This window comes from Cupressus sempervirens, chromosome 9, assembly GCF_028749045.1.
Source record: "Cupressus sempervirens isolate cs-2001-9-10 chromosome 9, ASM2874904v1, whole genome shotgun sequence".
Lineage (NCBI taxonomy): Eukaryota > Viridiplantae > Streptophyta > Pinopsida > Cupressales > Cupressaceae > Cupressus > Cupressus sempervirens.
The window spans coordinates 401,019,382-401,037,086 of record NC_143126.1 but is presented as its reverse complement, the minus strand read 5'-3'; the positions used below and the strand labels follow the sequence as shown (position 1 = coordinate 401,037,086).

General features: G+C 34.4%; 1 protein-coding gene across 2 annotated transcripts in view; it reads left to right on the top strand.

Annotated features, from left to right (window-relative positions):
- LOC149538953 (uncharacterized) overlaps positions 1-17,425 on the top strand; it is a 28,408-nt gene extending 10,983 nt beyond the window's left edge. The window contains exons 4-9 of one of the 2 annotated variants that reach the window (XM_089800338.1): positions 14,536-14,682; positions 14,832-14,948; positions 15,074-16,128; positions 16,323-16,487; positions 16,700-16,772; positions 16,875-17,425. In XM_089800338.1, the coding sequence (XP_089656464.1) occupies positions 14,536-14,682; positions 14,832-14,948; positions 15,074-16,128; positions 16,323-16,487; positions 16,700-16,772; positions 16,875-17,018 (1,701 nt within the window). In that variant the 3' untranslated portion in view covers positions 17,019-17,425. Of the gene's footprint in view, positions 1-14,535; positions 14,683-14,831; positions 14,963-15,066; positions 16,129-16,322; positions 16,488-16,699; positions 16,773-16,874 lie in introns of both variants that reach the window. The other variant, XM_089800337.1, reaches the window with a different exon arrangement.
- The last annotated feature ends 280 nt before the right edge of the window (positions 17,426-17,705 follow it).

Genomic DNA, 17,705 nt, shown 5'->3' with positions numbered 1-17,705 from the left:
ATATCTCTTGACTACACTGCTCGATCGCCTTACTCCTACACAACACTTTAACTCACTAATTCATCTTCAACTTCACATTCATGCATTCCTCTCACTCACAACAATGTTTTCTGGCTTGAAACCATTCTGAAATAGCCATCTTAAGAAACTTCTAGTTCTTGATCAACGATTAGGATTCATCGTTTTTGCCATTTAGTCTTTCCTATTTTTTGATTAGTTGATCATAGCACATAGGGATTAATGATTCGTAATCATAGGCGTAATTACCTCCTTGATTCTCTCCTCGAGCATAGAAACACTTTTCTATCTGGGCAAAAAACAATTTACATAAGTGTTTTTGCCATTCCAAACTCAAATACAAAAACTGTGTAACTCGACACATTTAGCTTTTGATGCTCGGCTATGCTTGTTCCTTCATGCTGTCCCTTGGCATGAACTTTGCTCAGCTTACACTGTTTTAACCCTCCAATCTGCTCGGCTCATATGTATTACTCGACAACATCTGGAATGTTCAGCGACTGCTGATGTGGTGCTAGTTATAGTCTTGGACTGATTTGATATCTTCATAAAAGTGGGAAGATCATGTACAGGTGGAGTCTTTGTTGAGAGGGCATTTCAATCATTATATGCATGCCGAGTTATACTGTGTGTATTGAAATAATGGATTGGCTTCATCATTAGGGGCTATGTAAGTTTTGTGAGATGATATTATTGCAAGATGTTGATGATCGGTTGAATGAACAATCATTCATAAGAGGTTTTATTGTTCGATGCCATCAATCATGATTGCATCTTGTGTATTCTAACTTGAATTTGTGCAAACAATTGTGATTAGATTGGCAGGTTATTCTAGAAGATCCCAGGTCTCATTTTCATTTATGGTAACATCCTTATTAACATTTTTTGTTCATATGAATGTTGGGGTGCATTTTCTATGTTTGTGTGTTGGGATCTAACTTCAAAGAGGTAAGTATTCTATGATTTTTGTATCTAACTGCAAAGAGAGTGTATCTTTACTTTGATCTCTATGATAAGTGTATCTTATGAGTTGTTATAAATCTCTTTTGTTTGCAGGGTGCAATGGGGATAGTGAGAGATTTTGCAACATTTTTTGCAGTCTTGATACTAAAGTAGTGGCACTTTATTAAAAGGGGAAGATCATATTTAGAGAGAGACTATTCAACTCTAGAAGGAGATTATGTGATAGAGGGAGGTGTCCAACCCTTTGCAAGTTTATGCAATAGTCAGTCATCTTACTATGGTGATTAAAGTTGTCTTGCTGAGAGGGAGTCTCTGTTATGAGAAAATCTCATTTAATTAATGCATTCTTCTCTGGGAGAAGTTTGAGGTGAAAGCCCTCATACCACCCTCTGCGAGTAGGTATGGTGGACCACTCTCTGCGAATAGGCATGGTGGAAATGCATTCTTCTTTGGGAGAAGTCTGAGGTGAAAGCCCTTGTTCCGTCCTCTGCGAGTAGGTACGGTGGACCACCCTCTATGAATTGGCATGGTGGAAATGTATCCTTCTTTGGGGGAAGTTTTGAGATAAAAGTCTTTGTTCTACCCTCTGGAAGCTAGCATGGTGAAAGTCATGTGTGTGACTTCATTCTATGTGCTTATGAAGTAACTATGGTGGATAATGTTATGATGAGAGTGTGACTTCATTCTATGTGCTTATGAAGTAACTATGGTGGATAATGTTATGATGAGATAACATATGTGAATTTATCATCTTTGTTTACTGCTAGGTGTGCATGCCTAAATGAGGATCTCTCTCTTGCAAAGAGGGAGTGTTGAAGTTTGTAGCTGCGATAGAGATCTTTATCTCTGATTTTATGAGATAGAAATATGTTTGTTATGACCGTTATGGTCATCTTCAGTTGAAAGAGATATATGTGATTACATTTAAGTTAATATTATGCAAAAAGACCTATGTCATATGTCATGTGAAGAGGCATGCGTATGGAAATATGAAGTGTTATATATGTGGATATATGAAGGGTCATATTTTTGGGACTCAAAGAGACATCTGTGTGAAAGATGAGGAGTCTAATTCAATCTATTTAAGTGATTGCTTGGTATATTGTAAATGAATCAAGTGAAAGCCTTCTACTCAAACATTTTATATCAATAAAAGTCATACTTTGTTGGTGTGGCTGGGTTCCTCCCTTAAATGGAAGGGTTTTCCCAGGATAAATATTTTGAGACTTTTGTGTATTGTTTTTGCTCTTTTTTGTTGTTGTTTATCTCTAATTTTTGTGCAAAACATTAACTGTATAAACATGTGTAAATAATGTGAGTATTATTAATGTAATCATTTAAAGGCAAAGATTCTATTTTCTTTTTTTTCACGTCAAAATAAGTTAAAATAAGGTCTATCGACTTTTTTAAATTTCCTTTGATTTTCAGCCTTTTACTCTATTCTTATTATTGCCAAGATTATAACAATCAGCACATGCCTTGCCACTGTGTTATTCCGCATGCAAACTTAACTCTCCTTGTCCATTCAATAGCTGAGCTTGTATCTATATTCCTTGATGATGCAATTGAGCATAGGTTCATGCACAAAACTCGTGAATTAGTGATATATAACCTACAAGTATTCTACTCATTTTTCTCTCTAGCCAACATACACAAAAGGGTGTTGCCATTAGAAGCCTCATTGGAGATCGTGATCATTGACAATGCAGGCTAGTGAATTACATTTCACAGTCTCTAGTACCAGGTTGTACTTCCTGTAATGTCTTTGTTATTTGCACAAAAAAGTTTTAGAATTTATGTTCCTATTTTATTTCACAAATTAGTAAATTGAACAAAAAACTTGTAGACGTGAGTCCATACGACTGTCATACCGTTAAATCTAGGAATCCGCAACCATTGATAATAAGATTTTGATTTCAATATTTTTTCTTCTTTTGGAGTTTATGAATCTTGATATGAAGAATCATTGGAACAATTCAAATATGCTTTTCAATATGGTGACATCAATATCATATGTTCTTTAGATTAAGGAAGTCTATCCTCAGCTGGAGATAAAAACTATCAAGTCATGTAGACATCATAATTCTTTCACTTTTTTTAAGGTTATATGGAAGCAAAAGATGACGATTTCTTTTCAACTAAGAAAATGTAGTGTAATTTGGAAGATTACATTAGAGAATCATCAAGGATAGCCAAGGATGGATGCGATGAATGGTGTTGTCCACATGAATTGGACAGAATAAGCAACCTGCAAAAAATGAAAGAATGCATTAGAGTTATAAAGAGTTTCAAACTGAAAATTTGTAATCTAGTAGTCTAGGCAGCTCATGGTGGAATTTGGGTAATGTCTTGTTTGTTAAGTTGAGCGGTGGGTGAGTGTCCTTGGAAATCCTTGCCTAGGTTGGTTAGTGGCAAGTGATCTTGCTATGATCATTAGAGGTTGTAATAACTCATAGTCGGATGGATAATGTGTTAGAAGGGTTTCACAGACTAGTTGGCTATGTAGTCGACAACTCTAACACCAAGATGCTCAGGTGGCAGGACGAGATGGTGTACACGTGCCTTATCCCGTGCTGGGTAAGGCCATTCTCAGTTTAGAATGAGTGGGGATTACACTAGGTTCATGGTTGGGAGGTTAAGCCTCTGTCAGTGTTCCTCCTCTCCTCCAAATGCCAAGACTTGTATAGAAACAAATGTGGGGGTCTACATCACTTAATATGAGAGCAAAAGATAATGTGAAATAATGAAATAAGATGTGAAAGAATGAAATAATGAAATTTGGGGGTCTCATTATTTCATTCTTTAACATCTTATTTCAGTTTCAGCTATACATCTTATGCAGTTTTCAATTTTTGTGAAATTGTAGTTATAATATTACAGTTATATATCGTTTCACTTTCATGTGTAATATATTTGGTTAATTAGTTTTGATCGTTTTCTTCTAAGGTTAAGTTATCTTTCAGTTGGTAGTAAAGGCTTATCATGAAAAGGCAGTTAATCAGTTGTTTTTATTAATTGTTTTCAAGTGAATGGGTAGCTAGCTAGCTTTTACTCAATACAATAAAGAGTATTTAAGGCTTAGATTTTTTTAGAAGTGTAAGAGTTGATATCCATCGAATGGTTAGCAGAAGAGATGATATTATATCAAGAAAGGATTGAGTCTTTTATGTTTCTCCTCAGAACATTGAGTATTTGATTTTGCATGTCGTATTGGAATAAAACTCATATCAACAAGGACTAGATAGCTCCATTAGAAGTGAAGAGTGCGTAACACTAGAAGAAGCTCTTGAAGATGAACATATATGCTCTTCATAATGGTTGGTGAAAATGTTTGTGTTTTGCTGCGATGTCAGACAATGATAAAGTTCTATAATTTGCTCTTGTATAAAATTTCTAATGTAGAGCATAATGATCTCAATATGGTCATTTCAATGTTGATGAACTAGATTATTGGGATCACAATAACACCCTGATTATCATAATAGATGATTGATGGTAGCCAATAGGAGATTCCAATCTTTGTCAAGATTTGGTGAAGAAAATGCCTTTAGTACTATTGATAGCCCCTTTGTAATCAATTTTTTAGATGACAAAGCAATAACATATTGCTTTTTACTCGTCCAACAAGCAAGGCTAGACTCAAGGTGAAAGTTGTAGCTATGTGTGGATTTGTAAACTTGCATATTGGTAGCCTAATCAAAATTTGTATATCCTACCAAGATTGTGTCTTCTCTTGTTGGATGATGTATTTCATATGCTTGGTGTTTTTGTAGAAAGAAAGGAACCGTGGAAACAATATAGGAAATATCAAGAATTAGGCTATGAGATGCCCAACAAATTGTGATGCAAGGTAGCATCGATAAGAGGTGTTGAACAATGACACACATGACTTCTATTGAAACTCTTCTTCTTTGTATTGAAGGAGGAATAGATTTAACAACTAGAGATTTGATCGCTTGGACAATTCTAAATGGATATTTTCTTTTTGGAAGTGGAGTTTTCCTCCAACTTGATCTCTAATAAAAAGGATTTGAGGCAAGCTTACAATCATCCATTTGAAATTGTTATAGAAGATCTAGGTCATTTTGGGGTTGAGCAAAAACTTTCGTTGATATTAGTTTGTGTGATCTTAGTCCCAAGGAACTAGCACAACAATTCCAAGTTAGTCATAGAGAATGTGTGATATAGTGTAGATCGTATGAAGCCAATTTGGGATGAATTTCTACTGATGCACAACATCAAAAGGAGAAGGTCATTAACTTGTCACTCAATTAATTTAAAGAGCAGGGCTAGAGTGATATTGGGTGAAATCAACAAAAAGAAGAAATGCTTCTATCTTGGAATACCAACTTTAAGCACTTGTTTGCATACTAGAGAAGAATATAAATAAATCATTGTGGTTGTTACATATATATCTCTGCTAGTAGATATTAGAAAATCACTCTTGAAGTCCATTTGATATATAGGCTAGTGGTGAGCAACTATGATGGCTAGAGTGAGGTGGGGGATGGAATTCATTTTGGCAATAGGTGCAAGGGTCCTAATAGGGTATACGACACTTGTGAGAGTCTTATTGTGATGATGTGCCTTGTATTTATTAATTATTTCATTTGTTGCATACTTCGTTTGATTTTTTTTCTATTTGAAATGGGATTAAATCCCAAGTGTTGTTCTTGATCAAGGATGAATTTGCTTCATCCATTGTTTAATCCTTTTCAACAATATGCATTGTTTCCTCACATGGTCGTCAATATGAAGCCTGAGCTTTGTATACATGAGGCATATCTAGATGGCTCCCCAATTAATATACTTGTTGCTTGTAGTGTTTAATGAGCTTAAAGTGGAAATGTAGTTTTAATAGGAACAAACTTGTGTATTGGAGAGTTACAATTGGTGGGTGTAGAGGGAGGATGAGTTTTCTGTATACTGAAATCCAAATCACTCTTTGGATGATAACCTCGTGTGGATGATGAATGTGAAGTTGCAATAATATCAGAAGGTATTTCCTCAACTTCGACACTCTGACCATGTTAGCTAAATATTTTGTAAGTCATTGTAGACACTATTTACAAAATTGACAAATTTGATGCAATATGTGAGATGAAATCTCTTCTCACCTAATGGGAGGCGCCCTTCTTATTGCCATTAAGAATCAACTAAAAGTCTGAATCTTAACAAGAAATGTAAGCTAACCTAAGATTGGTATATTACATGTATCTCTTCCTCTTTTTTGGTAAGGATTTCCATTCCTGTACAATTATTCTTTAGAACATGACAATTTCACTTATAAGCACTAGCTGGAGCAATTATACTGATAGCCTTGAAATTAACTGAAAGATAAACCCCAACGATAGCAGTGAAACTAAGAAACTTCACAAGCACAAATACTTGTGTAGTTTTCAACAATGATTTACTAATAAAGCAGCAATTTGTTACATCACAAAGACTCTTAACATGAAGCATCCTATGATATTGGATAGCAAATTACATCACAGCACAAAGACTACAATGTTGTATTTGCACAAGAGCTAATTTCTACCTTTCAACTTGAAAAACACAGTTCTTCAAGTACTGTAATAAATCAGATCAAAATATCTCTTAGACCAGTATTTCACACGTCTCCAATGAACTCAAAATTATATGATTATTATTACATAAAAACACAGCAATAGCACAAAGTTTGAGATCGAACTTGCTCTTTTTATTCACTTGAGAGGTCACTTGCACAAATAGAAATCAAATTCACATTTTTGCAAAATTCCAGCATAGTCTACTTGAATGCATAAGAGATGGATAATTACAATGAGCATCTTTCATGCATACAGGGGAGTGACTATGAGAATAATGTGGGAGCATCTAAACTAATTTTAATTTATTTAACATTGAGAGTCGTAAAATATTTTGACTTGCAGTGTGATCATATGCCATTATATTTTACGACATTGCATATAATATGTCAAAACTATTTTACTTAATGCATAGGCTACTTCCTAAAAGCACAAGAAATATAACTACGAATCTTGAGACACTTCTTGTAAATGCATATGATATGTAAAACTAAATTACATAATGCATAGGCTATTTCGTAGAAAGCCCACGAGATATAACTGAGCATCCCACGACACTTCTTCTTTGTCCTTGGCCATGAATACCTGCAACCTGTGAACGGATTCTTGCACTTTATCCAGATCTAGCACACCTATGTTTATTGCAATGGCTGTTGTCTTGATTACATAGCATAGGCTATTTCCTAGAAAGCCCACGAGATGTAACTGAGCATCCCGAGACACTTCTTCTTTGTCCTTGGCCATGAATACCTGCAACCTGCAAATGAATTCTTGCACTTTATCCAGATCTAGCACACCTGTGTTTATTGCAATGGCTGTTGTCTTGATTACATCCAAACAACGTATGATTGCCACACTGTTATCCTCTATAACAGTTAGCATTTCATCAAAGGAAAATTAATAGCTTATGAGCTTATCAATGAAAGCTAATGAAAAATGATTGGCTTCAAGTTCTTGGTGCATCAACAAACAGGATTTCAGAAATTTTAGTATCCTTGGAAAGCAGCTCTATAGCATCACTCACCAACTTGTGGGATATTTCTCCAAATTTGGCAATAACACCTTGCTTTTTTCAGCACATGGTGCAACTGGTGTTTCCACTGTTAATATTTTGATAGCTGCGAGAAATATCATTCAACAGCCATTGCATATGGAGACGTTTCATATTCTTATCGAGCTGCCTTAATAAACACAATGAACGAGTGTTATTAAGCATGTAGCTGAGGTGGATTTGATGTGCAATGTTTTATAGACTTCGCTTTCTGGTTTGTGTATACATCATTGCTGGAAATTTTTATGTCTCTCATTTACCGTTACTTCAATAACAAAGGGTCATTGTGTCATGCCCTAAATTTAACAAGGTAAAATGCAACCAACAAATTTTTTTTTTGAAAGGTGAACTAAAGATAATATGTATAGATCTATACTTGTTTGAATCGTTCTATTGAACGATGAAGTGGCTGGATATAACAAAACACGATTGCTCGGCAGTGCTAGAATGTTACTAATTCGATCATATTGATGGTCACTAGTTCAGTTCTACTAACTAGACTACAAGGTTAATCAACAACTATTTTTTATTATTCTTGTTCTCTATTATTTAGTTATGCCAAATTTGGTGGAGTTCTTGGACGTTGTTATTACAGTAAGTTCCTAATTGCTCCTGTACCATTGACTGATTGTTGACCACGTAATTATATATGTATTGTTTTATTATTATAATTATTTTAATATTCTCTAAGATCCTGTTATTGGTTATCATTGACCAGTGTCAATTGACACCCACATCGAACTTTACAAAGGTTGGTATGTTTGACCTGCATCCTAACTATCAATTAATGGGTCAAATAATTAAGGAAACTATAAGTGCTTCAAATAGAAGTTTAATTACAAGATTGCTCTCTAATTTACTCCGTACATATGGCCTTACCACTTTCTTATTATTTAAGTGATGGTTAAATGAAGGTAAATAAAAAACTTACTTAATAATTTGAATCCTATATTTATTTAATATATAATTTTCTATAGTCCCCACTAATCTTATCATTACTAAAGATCTGCATACCACTTAATGTGTCTCTTATGACGAATATCCTTTCATATATTAAATTTGTGTACATACTGAGGACGTTATATAGATTATTTATTGAAGAATTTGTTACCAAAATAATTGTTATACATGCTACACTTTTAATTATTCATTTATTTATTATTATTACTTTTATTTTATTATTTTATATTATTATTATTATTTTATTCTTATTTTATTTACTAACTATTTAAAATTAATTATCAATTTAAACCCTAGCATTTGTTCATTAAGGTCTATCACCCAAATAATAATCCTAACACTCCACTAGCACCATGCATTTATCTACTTAATTTAACCATATCATTATACTTTCTAACTACCATTTGAATTAACATTGGCCTTAACCACCAATTTATTATCACTAAACTTAACTATAATCCCAACGTCCTCGCTAGTTAATACAAAGTTTAAATGACAATCTGAATCCTTAATACCTAAGACTACCATTCTATGCTGAGACACCTAAATTACTCCTAATATTCAACCCATCAAACTATCCTTAAATCCTATCCTACTTTACCACTTCTCAAGGCAATATGACTTTATATTTCTACATTAATTAAATACCATTTTCTACAAATCAACTTGTTCCCATGACTAAAATTTATAACTAAAACAATATATTTTCCTACATATGATTTCTATCCTTATTTAACTACCTATCCTTTAATTACTAACACACACTACCCTTGCACCATAATACATAAATTAAGTAGCTCACTAAACAATCTTACCCATTCCTCCTTCAAATCAGGTGCCAAAATAATTTCTACTTATTTTACACCCCTCCATATCCTAGCAACTAATCTATCTTACTTCCTTTCCTAACATGCCACCTACCCCCCTTTATCCCTCCTAAGTCTTTCCTTTCCCCAAAATTAATCCTAACCTTCCTAGCATATCAACTCACCTTTTTCCCAAATCTGGTGCTAACTCTACATGTCACATCCCAAGTCTCTTTACTAAGGTGCCTAGGATGATGAATTTTCAAAAAAACAAATTAAGGCCCACTTTTTCCAAGGCACAATAGCATTTCTTCCAAGGTGATTTCACTTAGGGAAGAGGGATTGACTTATGTCAGTGCCCCCCACCCCCCAAACAAAATACCTTGTAACATGCGTATGGGATATAAAGGCGCTTAGAATTAGGAGTATTTTTTTATTTTTACTTGGTTAAAATTTCATTGTTTTGAATTTTATTGGTTTAGGATAGTGATGTTTTTTCCTTGAGTAGCCCATAGGAGCTTAGTTACTTACATAACCCTTGACCTGACATAGTGTTAAGCATATTTATATAATTTTAATTATATATATATATATATATATATATATATATATATATATATGTATATATATATATATATATTTTATTGGCATGATGATGACATGAAGGTCACGTGACTCATATGAGTCTCCATTTGCATTTCTAATAGAATAGATATTTGATGTTATTAAAGTTCTTATTATTTTATGTATTGGATTCCCCAAGGAATATTCTCTTATAATCTTATTGGTTTGTAATCTTGGGGAGGGCATTATTTTCTTTCCCCATACATTTTCAAAGGCCTAATATGCACCTACAGGATTGTCCCCTTATGCATACGGACTATGTATTCTTTTCAAGCTACTTTTCTTTTAATCCTAACATAGAATTTTAGTAAATATGTTAATGATGTGATGGTGTTCCTAGGAATTTATTAGTACTTTGAAATCCAAATGAACTAATTTTCTTACACATGAAATGAACTATCCAATATGATAACTTTCTTTCATTATATTAAATGCATAATGTATAAACCTACAATGCAATCACCTATGTATTGATTTAAATCAACTATATCAAAGAACATAACCACCATGAAATATTTCTACCAATTGAATTAGAAGAAGCTTTTCATTTACATGATTCTCCATTTCACATCAATTTACATAATATGAAAACTCACAATGAATATTTCCTTGCAAGTAACTATATACAATTTCTCAATCCTTACATTATTTCAACAAGATACAGTAAAAGAATATCCCTCTTTACATCACAATAAAATAACCATGAGGACTTAACACCCTAACACACTCACAATGATATGGAAGATTTGTATCCCCACACACACTTGGTTTCCAACAATGCCAAGAATAAGCCCTATTCTCTTCATAGGAATCCTCTTTCCAAAAAAAACCTGCAACACAACACAAAACTTGAAACCATGGAGGCTCACCTCCCATCCTAGGCTTCTATGAAGCCACCCACCAAGTAGGGGAAACAAGATCCAAACGGGATACACACACATACAACATATGATAAAGCATGAGAAACGTACAAAACAACACATAATACTCCCTTCCAAGGTTTACACATTGATTCACCATTGGAACCACAAGAACATTGGCTGAAGGTGGGCTCTTCCAAGAGGAGATTTGCCATGTCAGTACAACTCACACTCATTGAATTCACCATACCTCTACAAGGCTTGCAACATACATGCTTTTCTTCACAATCTTCCACCTATCACCCCCAAATTCATATTTCCACTTATCACCCCCAATCATAATATTAAGACAATGGCTTCAATAAGCCCATACTCCATGAAATTTTCCCCCTTCTCTCCAAGAGAAGAGGCTTTCTACTACATTGTTGAGCCCAACTAATCCCTTCACCCAAGGCTTCTCTTCCCTCCCAAGGGTGATTGAAGCCTTCACACCCATAATCACATTCAACATTCAAATCAAACAAAAGAAAATCAAGGAGGTAAAAGCCAAGAAATTTATATGAAACACAATACACATTCCCATTGTCACAACGCAATACCAAAATCTACAATACAAAGATTCATCCTACATTGCATGATTCCATGACACATACTCTATGCTTACAAATTAATTATGCAACCCTAAGAAGAAAGAGATATGAACATGGTTTGAATCACCAACCTTGGTCCAAGCTAAAGGCAATGATAGTTGTTGTAGAGCTCCCTTAATCTCCCTCCAAACCCTAACTGTCTCTCAACTTAGAGAGTGGGTGAACAACCCACTAATTTGACCAAGACTCTATAATAAGGCCTTCCCACTAACTATTTTATCAAAGACTCCTGGTCACTTCCTCCTACAACCTTGTCTCCTCTAAATTTGCTATATTTGACTTAGTGGGAACATGGGAGAAAACACATGTGACAACTCCAAATTCGAATTGATGGAAGAATGCATGGGTAAAGGGGCCCTCTAGGCTGTCTAGGCACTCACATGGTCAAAATTAGGTCCCTAACTTGATATACTATCATATGGGTAACTTATTTTCACCTAAAAGACACTTCGGGACCACTTAATGACCCCTCAAAACCCTAGCCAAGTCTAAATTCAAATTTCCTTTGATTGTGACTCATCCTACCCCTTGTCAAGTGGGTTCACTTCTCATTAACAAGGTAATTAGTTTTAGGATAAATTGTCACCATGATCAAAACCCTAAATGACATGTCAATTACACCCAAAATCCACAAGTGTCAAGTGACACATAAAAACACATTCCACATCACCATGACATGCTCCTAATGCATCTTTATGATTAAACATTTCCACATGCAAGCGATCTCACATTTACGAAGAAAAATACTTTCACAACGAGGCTTTTAAATCTTCCAAAGATTCGCCTTGGTTAAACTATGTTCACAAAGGTTTGGAACTTGTTCCCCCCAAGAATTTCCATGGTTCCACTTCTTGCACATTAAACTCGAGCATCAGTAGTCCAAGGAGGTCGTATAAAATACATATATCATAAATGCATATAATTTCATAATTCAAATTCAATTTCCTTCTTTAGTCATTTCAAATTGTTCGTTCGAAATGTTAAAATATCAAAATCTGCATATCATTAGTCATCATAATCAAATTAACATTTATCTGCATATCATAATCTTTTATCTGCATATCATAAATCATCATGATCAAATTAACATATATTTGCATATCATAAATCATCATAATCAAATTAATATTTATTTGCATATCATAAATCATCATAATCAAATTAACATTTCGCATCGCATTAAAATCTAATAGTATCATGTCATAAAACTGCATCCATATGTGTTCGATCATTTCATACACAATATCAAGTTCTCAGTGCATATCATAAATGTAAAACACTACTGAAGTATCAAAATCAATAGATAAAACAATCCACTGTCCATCTAAGTCTCGAATAGCTGTCAAAATATCAAAGTCTCGAATATCAAAATGTAAATAAAATATCTATTCAATGACGGGTCGGGGTGAGGCCTCACACATTGGGCTTTAAGTTTCATTGAGGATATTGTGCTTTTTGTCAATTATGATGTGGTTTATTACAGATGGAGATCACGTGGACAACAGGATACAGATCATCATGAAATGTAACTGCTGCCAAGCTTGAATCCTGCCTCTTATTGTGTCTCTTGTTCTAATCTTCAACGCAGTTTTTTTCTGGGCAGTGTCAAGCATTGGTAGATGTTAGATAGTTGTGTTTTCAAGTGTAAGGCATGTGATATCATTGTAAAGTGAACTGCTGTAATCGTGTGTGCTACATATATTACCGCGCCTGATTACAGTTTCATTCTTATTCAGACATGTGCGTGGATGATCTGTTTATGATCATTTTGGTGTGTTCTTTATTTGTTCTCAGTATCTGACAGATACAACAAGCTTAGTGTGTTTTGGGTGATGCATTAGCTGTATTATGTTGCTTGAACTGTTAAAAGGATATTCTTGTAGAGATTGTTAAGTGTTAACAATCATTGATCAGTTTTATCCAAATTTTGTGTATTCAATAAAGGAAATAGTTTCTGGTGTGGCTGGGTCCCAGGATAAATAGCCAAGTCATCTGTTCTTATGCTTCTCTGTGTTTCAGTACATTGAATTTATTCTATTATGGTTCCAAAACATATCCAGATTTTGTGTATTCAATAAAGGAAATAGTTTCTAGTGTGGCTGGGTCTGGAGGATAAATAACTGAGTCATCTGTTCTTATGCTTTTCTGTGTTTCAGTATATTGAATTTATTCTATTCTGGTTCCAAAACATCAACATCGACATCTTTAATCAAGTCTTCAACAACTTGACCTCTGTTTACCATAAGGTCTTGAAACTCAATATATGTCTCTCTGGTTTGTATCATGCAGTTCTCACAATGCACCTCCAACTTCAAATCTGAAAACTTGAGTTGAGCTTCAATTTTTTTATCAAATGTTCTGGGTAAAAGCCTCTAGAGTTCTATTCAACTTGTTCTTGACAAGTTTTGCATTGGTCAAATCTGGAGGGCTTTCTCTAGTAGTTGTGCTCCTTCCATTGACCTTTCTGCCCAGGATTCTATCACCTTAGCTTTTTCTCCAGCTTTCCCTGCCATCCTAATGGATTTTCCTAACCTAGCAAATTCGTTCTTTTAGTTAGTGGGTTGGCAATCCACCTCTAAACTAAATCAAGCTTATTTTTTCGTTTTCTGTTGATATCACAAATTTAATTTGATTGAAGTTATTTTCATATCTCTTTCCCCCTCTCTCTGTTTGTATGGATATGTGTATATATATATGTGTGTGCATGTGTATATATATTTGTTTGATCAAATTTATATTTTCCTTGTCTTTGGGATATTTGCTTGGGAAAATTCTGTATATCTCGTTTCATTCATCTTGCTCAAAGGAGTACTTGTCCAGCCCTACTTGAGCTTAACATAAATTATATCTTGTGTGCGAATTATACCTCAAAAATTTGTTGTGCCAGAACCACTACCTGTCTTTAAAGTCTCCAAGTCTCTTAGTCTTCTGGTGGCTATGTATAACAATATTCTTCAACTATTTTATTTCTATTTTTAAAGACTTGTCAGATAGTGTGAAAAAGCCCTAATTCTATGTTGATTTGTATGTTGGTAGGTTGTTTTATGCCACATAAGAGAGGTTGATGCAGATGGAGAAAGAGATTGGGAGGCTTTTGAAGATGATTTAAATCAGATTTTCAGAGGAGATGACTTATTGCCTTCATTTTTCGCCCTGAGAAATGAGCTCCTAGGGCTGTTAAAAGTATGTACTTTGTCCTTTCTTATATAGAAAATCAAATGCAGGAGCATGCAAAATTGGGTCTAAAACATTTTATATTTTCCTTTTTAAATTAAGAGGCAATTGCCAAATTTGTTATTTAATGATTTATCTTGAACTTTATCATTTCACAGGATAAGAGTTCTTATCTTTCAGCATTAGATAAATATCCAGTTGAAGTATTGAGGAAAGATTTGCTTCATTTTATTCATGAGAAGAAGACTAGATTCAGCAAACCTGTTCTTGATCAGGTAAAAGTCCAGAGGTATTGAGCCTTGCCAAGCAATTCACTACTTGAGAATGGGTTTTCTACTTAAATTCAAAGACTTATTTTTCATGTCAGGATAGTTTACAATATTCATTTATTAGTTTTCAGGTGGTTTGTGATATCACTGATGGGCGTTATGCCTGTACATCATTCCCACATACAAAGCATGCATCAGCAGGAGATGGAATCATCAAAAGTGTGTCTAGAAAGCGATCTTGCAGAGAAGCCACCTTGGAGTGTGAGAATGTAATTGCAGGTCAAAAGAAATTAAAGCGTAGTGATAAAGATCTTTCTCCATCACATTTTGAAACAATTAAAGAATGCATTGTGGCCAGATATAATGTCTTTGAAAATGATTTACAGAAGAAAAATAGTTTAGACACTCAAACAGGGAACTTGAACCAAGATCTGCAAAATAAGAATGATTGTTCAGTAGTGGGATCTAGACAAGAGATGAATTGCAATAAAGAAATACCTCAGAAATCAAGTAGCACTGAGTCAACAAATAATAGTGGTAACTGGAACTGTAGCAAAAGCTTTAATAACGATGACCATGGTTTGGAACAACAAATAAGTGAACAAGAGGAAGAAAATAATTTAGATGTTGAACGCAGAAAGGAGAATGACTTACTTGAGTCTGAGGACCTCCCAGAACCAGATCGTCTTTTACTGGGGAATGATTGCATTGGACAATGTTGTTTCAAATGTAAAGATGTAGATAGCACATCAGAGGGAAGTGTTGGCTGCCCCGTTTGTTCTTACAAAAAAACCTTTGCTGCTTACAGGACAGCCAAGAAAGAAGCACTTGAAGCCAAAAAGAGGTTACTTGCATTCATTGATAGCAAGGCAACCCAATGTAACAGACAGAACTCACAAGATAACTGCAAAAGAATTAATCAAGTGCTCCCAGACACGGGGGACACTTTGAAGGATCATATTAGTCATCCAAGTGCATCTAATTCAGCCTCTAAGAGAAAAGCACCATCTTCACGTAGCAGGAGCTCCAAAAATATTGTTCATGAAAATGAAATATCTGATGAAATTGGAACTGACCAGCAACATGTTCGGATAGATGCTCATGATGGTATGCTTGATGGAGATTTTGGAGATAGTCACCACAGGAATAGGAAAAACAGAATTCATAATAAAAATTCATCAATGAGGTGCATACAAATACAATTCACTCTAGGAAAGCTTGGGTTTTGAATATTTCATGGATTTGAATGACTTGAACATCTTTCAGTTTATGTATTTGTTGTCATCTAATATTTCTGTGTCACTTGTCTACATTGCTCATGAATTTTGGACACAATTTTCAGTCTTCCTCTAAAAGAAAACAACTGTCTTTACATAGCAGGGGCTCCAAAAGTATTGGCCATGAAAATGAAACACCTGGTGGAATTAGAAATAAACAGCAATTTATGCAGACAGATGCTCATGGTTGTAAGCTTAGTGAAGGTCCTCAAGAAAATCACTACGGGGATAGGAGAAACAGAATTCGTAATAAAAAGTCATCAATGAGGTGTGTATAAATAACAATTCATTCAGGAAAGTATGGATTTTGAATGGCTTATGTACCTTGAATTTCTGTGTTTTAACATCTTATATTGCTATGTCAGTTATCTACATTGCTCATAAATTCTTAATTTTTTTCGTCCTTAGTCCAAAATAAATGATTAACAGTTTTTATTTCTAAAGCATGCTCATCCCATTCATCATTTGTTATATCTTCAGGGAAACCTTTCCCTTACCTGGTGCACGTAGAGCCAAGTTACATTGGACAAAGGAGGAAGTAGAGATTTTAAAGGTATATTGTCTAGAAATGCAAACCTCGTTATTCCTGATTTTGGATTTTTGCTTTGGTGAATAATTTAGCACTGTGAGTTAAGGTCTAATTTTTTCTTTGCAGGAAGGTGTGAGTAAATTTCCATGTGACCACAATGGAATTCCGTGGATACGCATATTAGAGCATGGCAAAGGTGTTTTTCAGAAGTCTCGTAATGCTATTGACTTGAAGGACAAATGGCGTAATATGAAAAAAGGCAGTTCCTGAAGTATTTATATACCAAATCATCTTGCCAAATTTTTGTATCACTACCATGAAAATCATTAATTTGCTGATTCCATTTTTTATGGGATGCTTTCTTAGTTTTAATTCTTGAGCTACTACTAAGAACAATATCATCACTTCACCGAGAAAACATTGTGTGGCGTCATAGGCCTTCATGTTTAATGCTTGTATGGTACTACAAAGTAACTGTTTTGAGGGTACCTTATTGTGCAAAGTGCATGATTGAATCCGAGCCTATGGATCTGTAATGTCCCCAGTCCATTTGGAAATGGAATAGAGAGACAATGTTCTCAAAACTTCAACTATAGGTGACTTCCTCCTATAAGTTGTAAACAGTTCCTTATCTGTCTCTTGATATAGAGAAAGACTAATGTATAAAAGTTATCTGATATGATCTTCTGATCTGCTTTTAGTAAGCCCAGTTGATGATAGTGTAAATGTTTTTAATGGAAATTATCCTTACTCAAAATTATATATGCGAATCTGAACACTTTATGTAAGATAATAATGATTTGGGAATAGAGGAGGGGCAGATATCATTCTACTAGTATATTCTGCCTGTGAAAATCAGTCTAAAGATATAAGAGATAATATGTCTTATGTTGATCTCAGTATGACAAAACACAAAGATTTCTAATGAATTTCCCAAAGGTTGTCATTATGATCTGG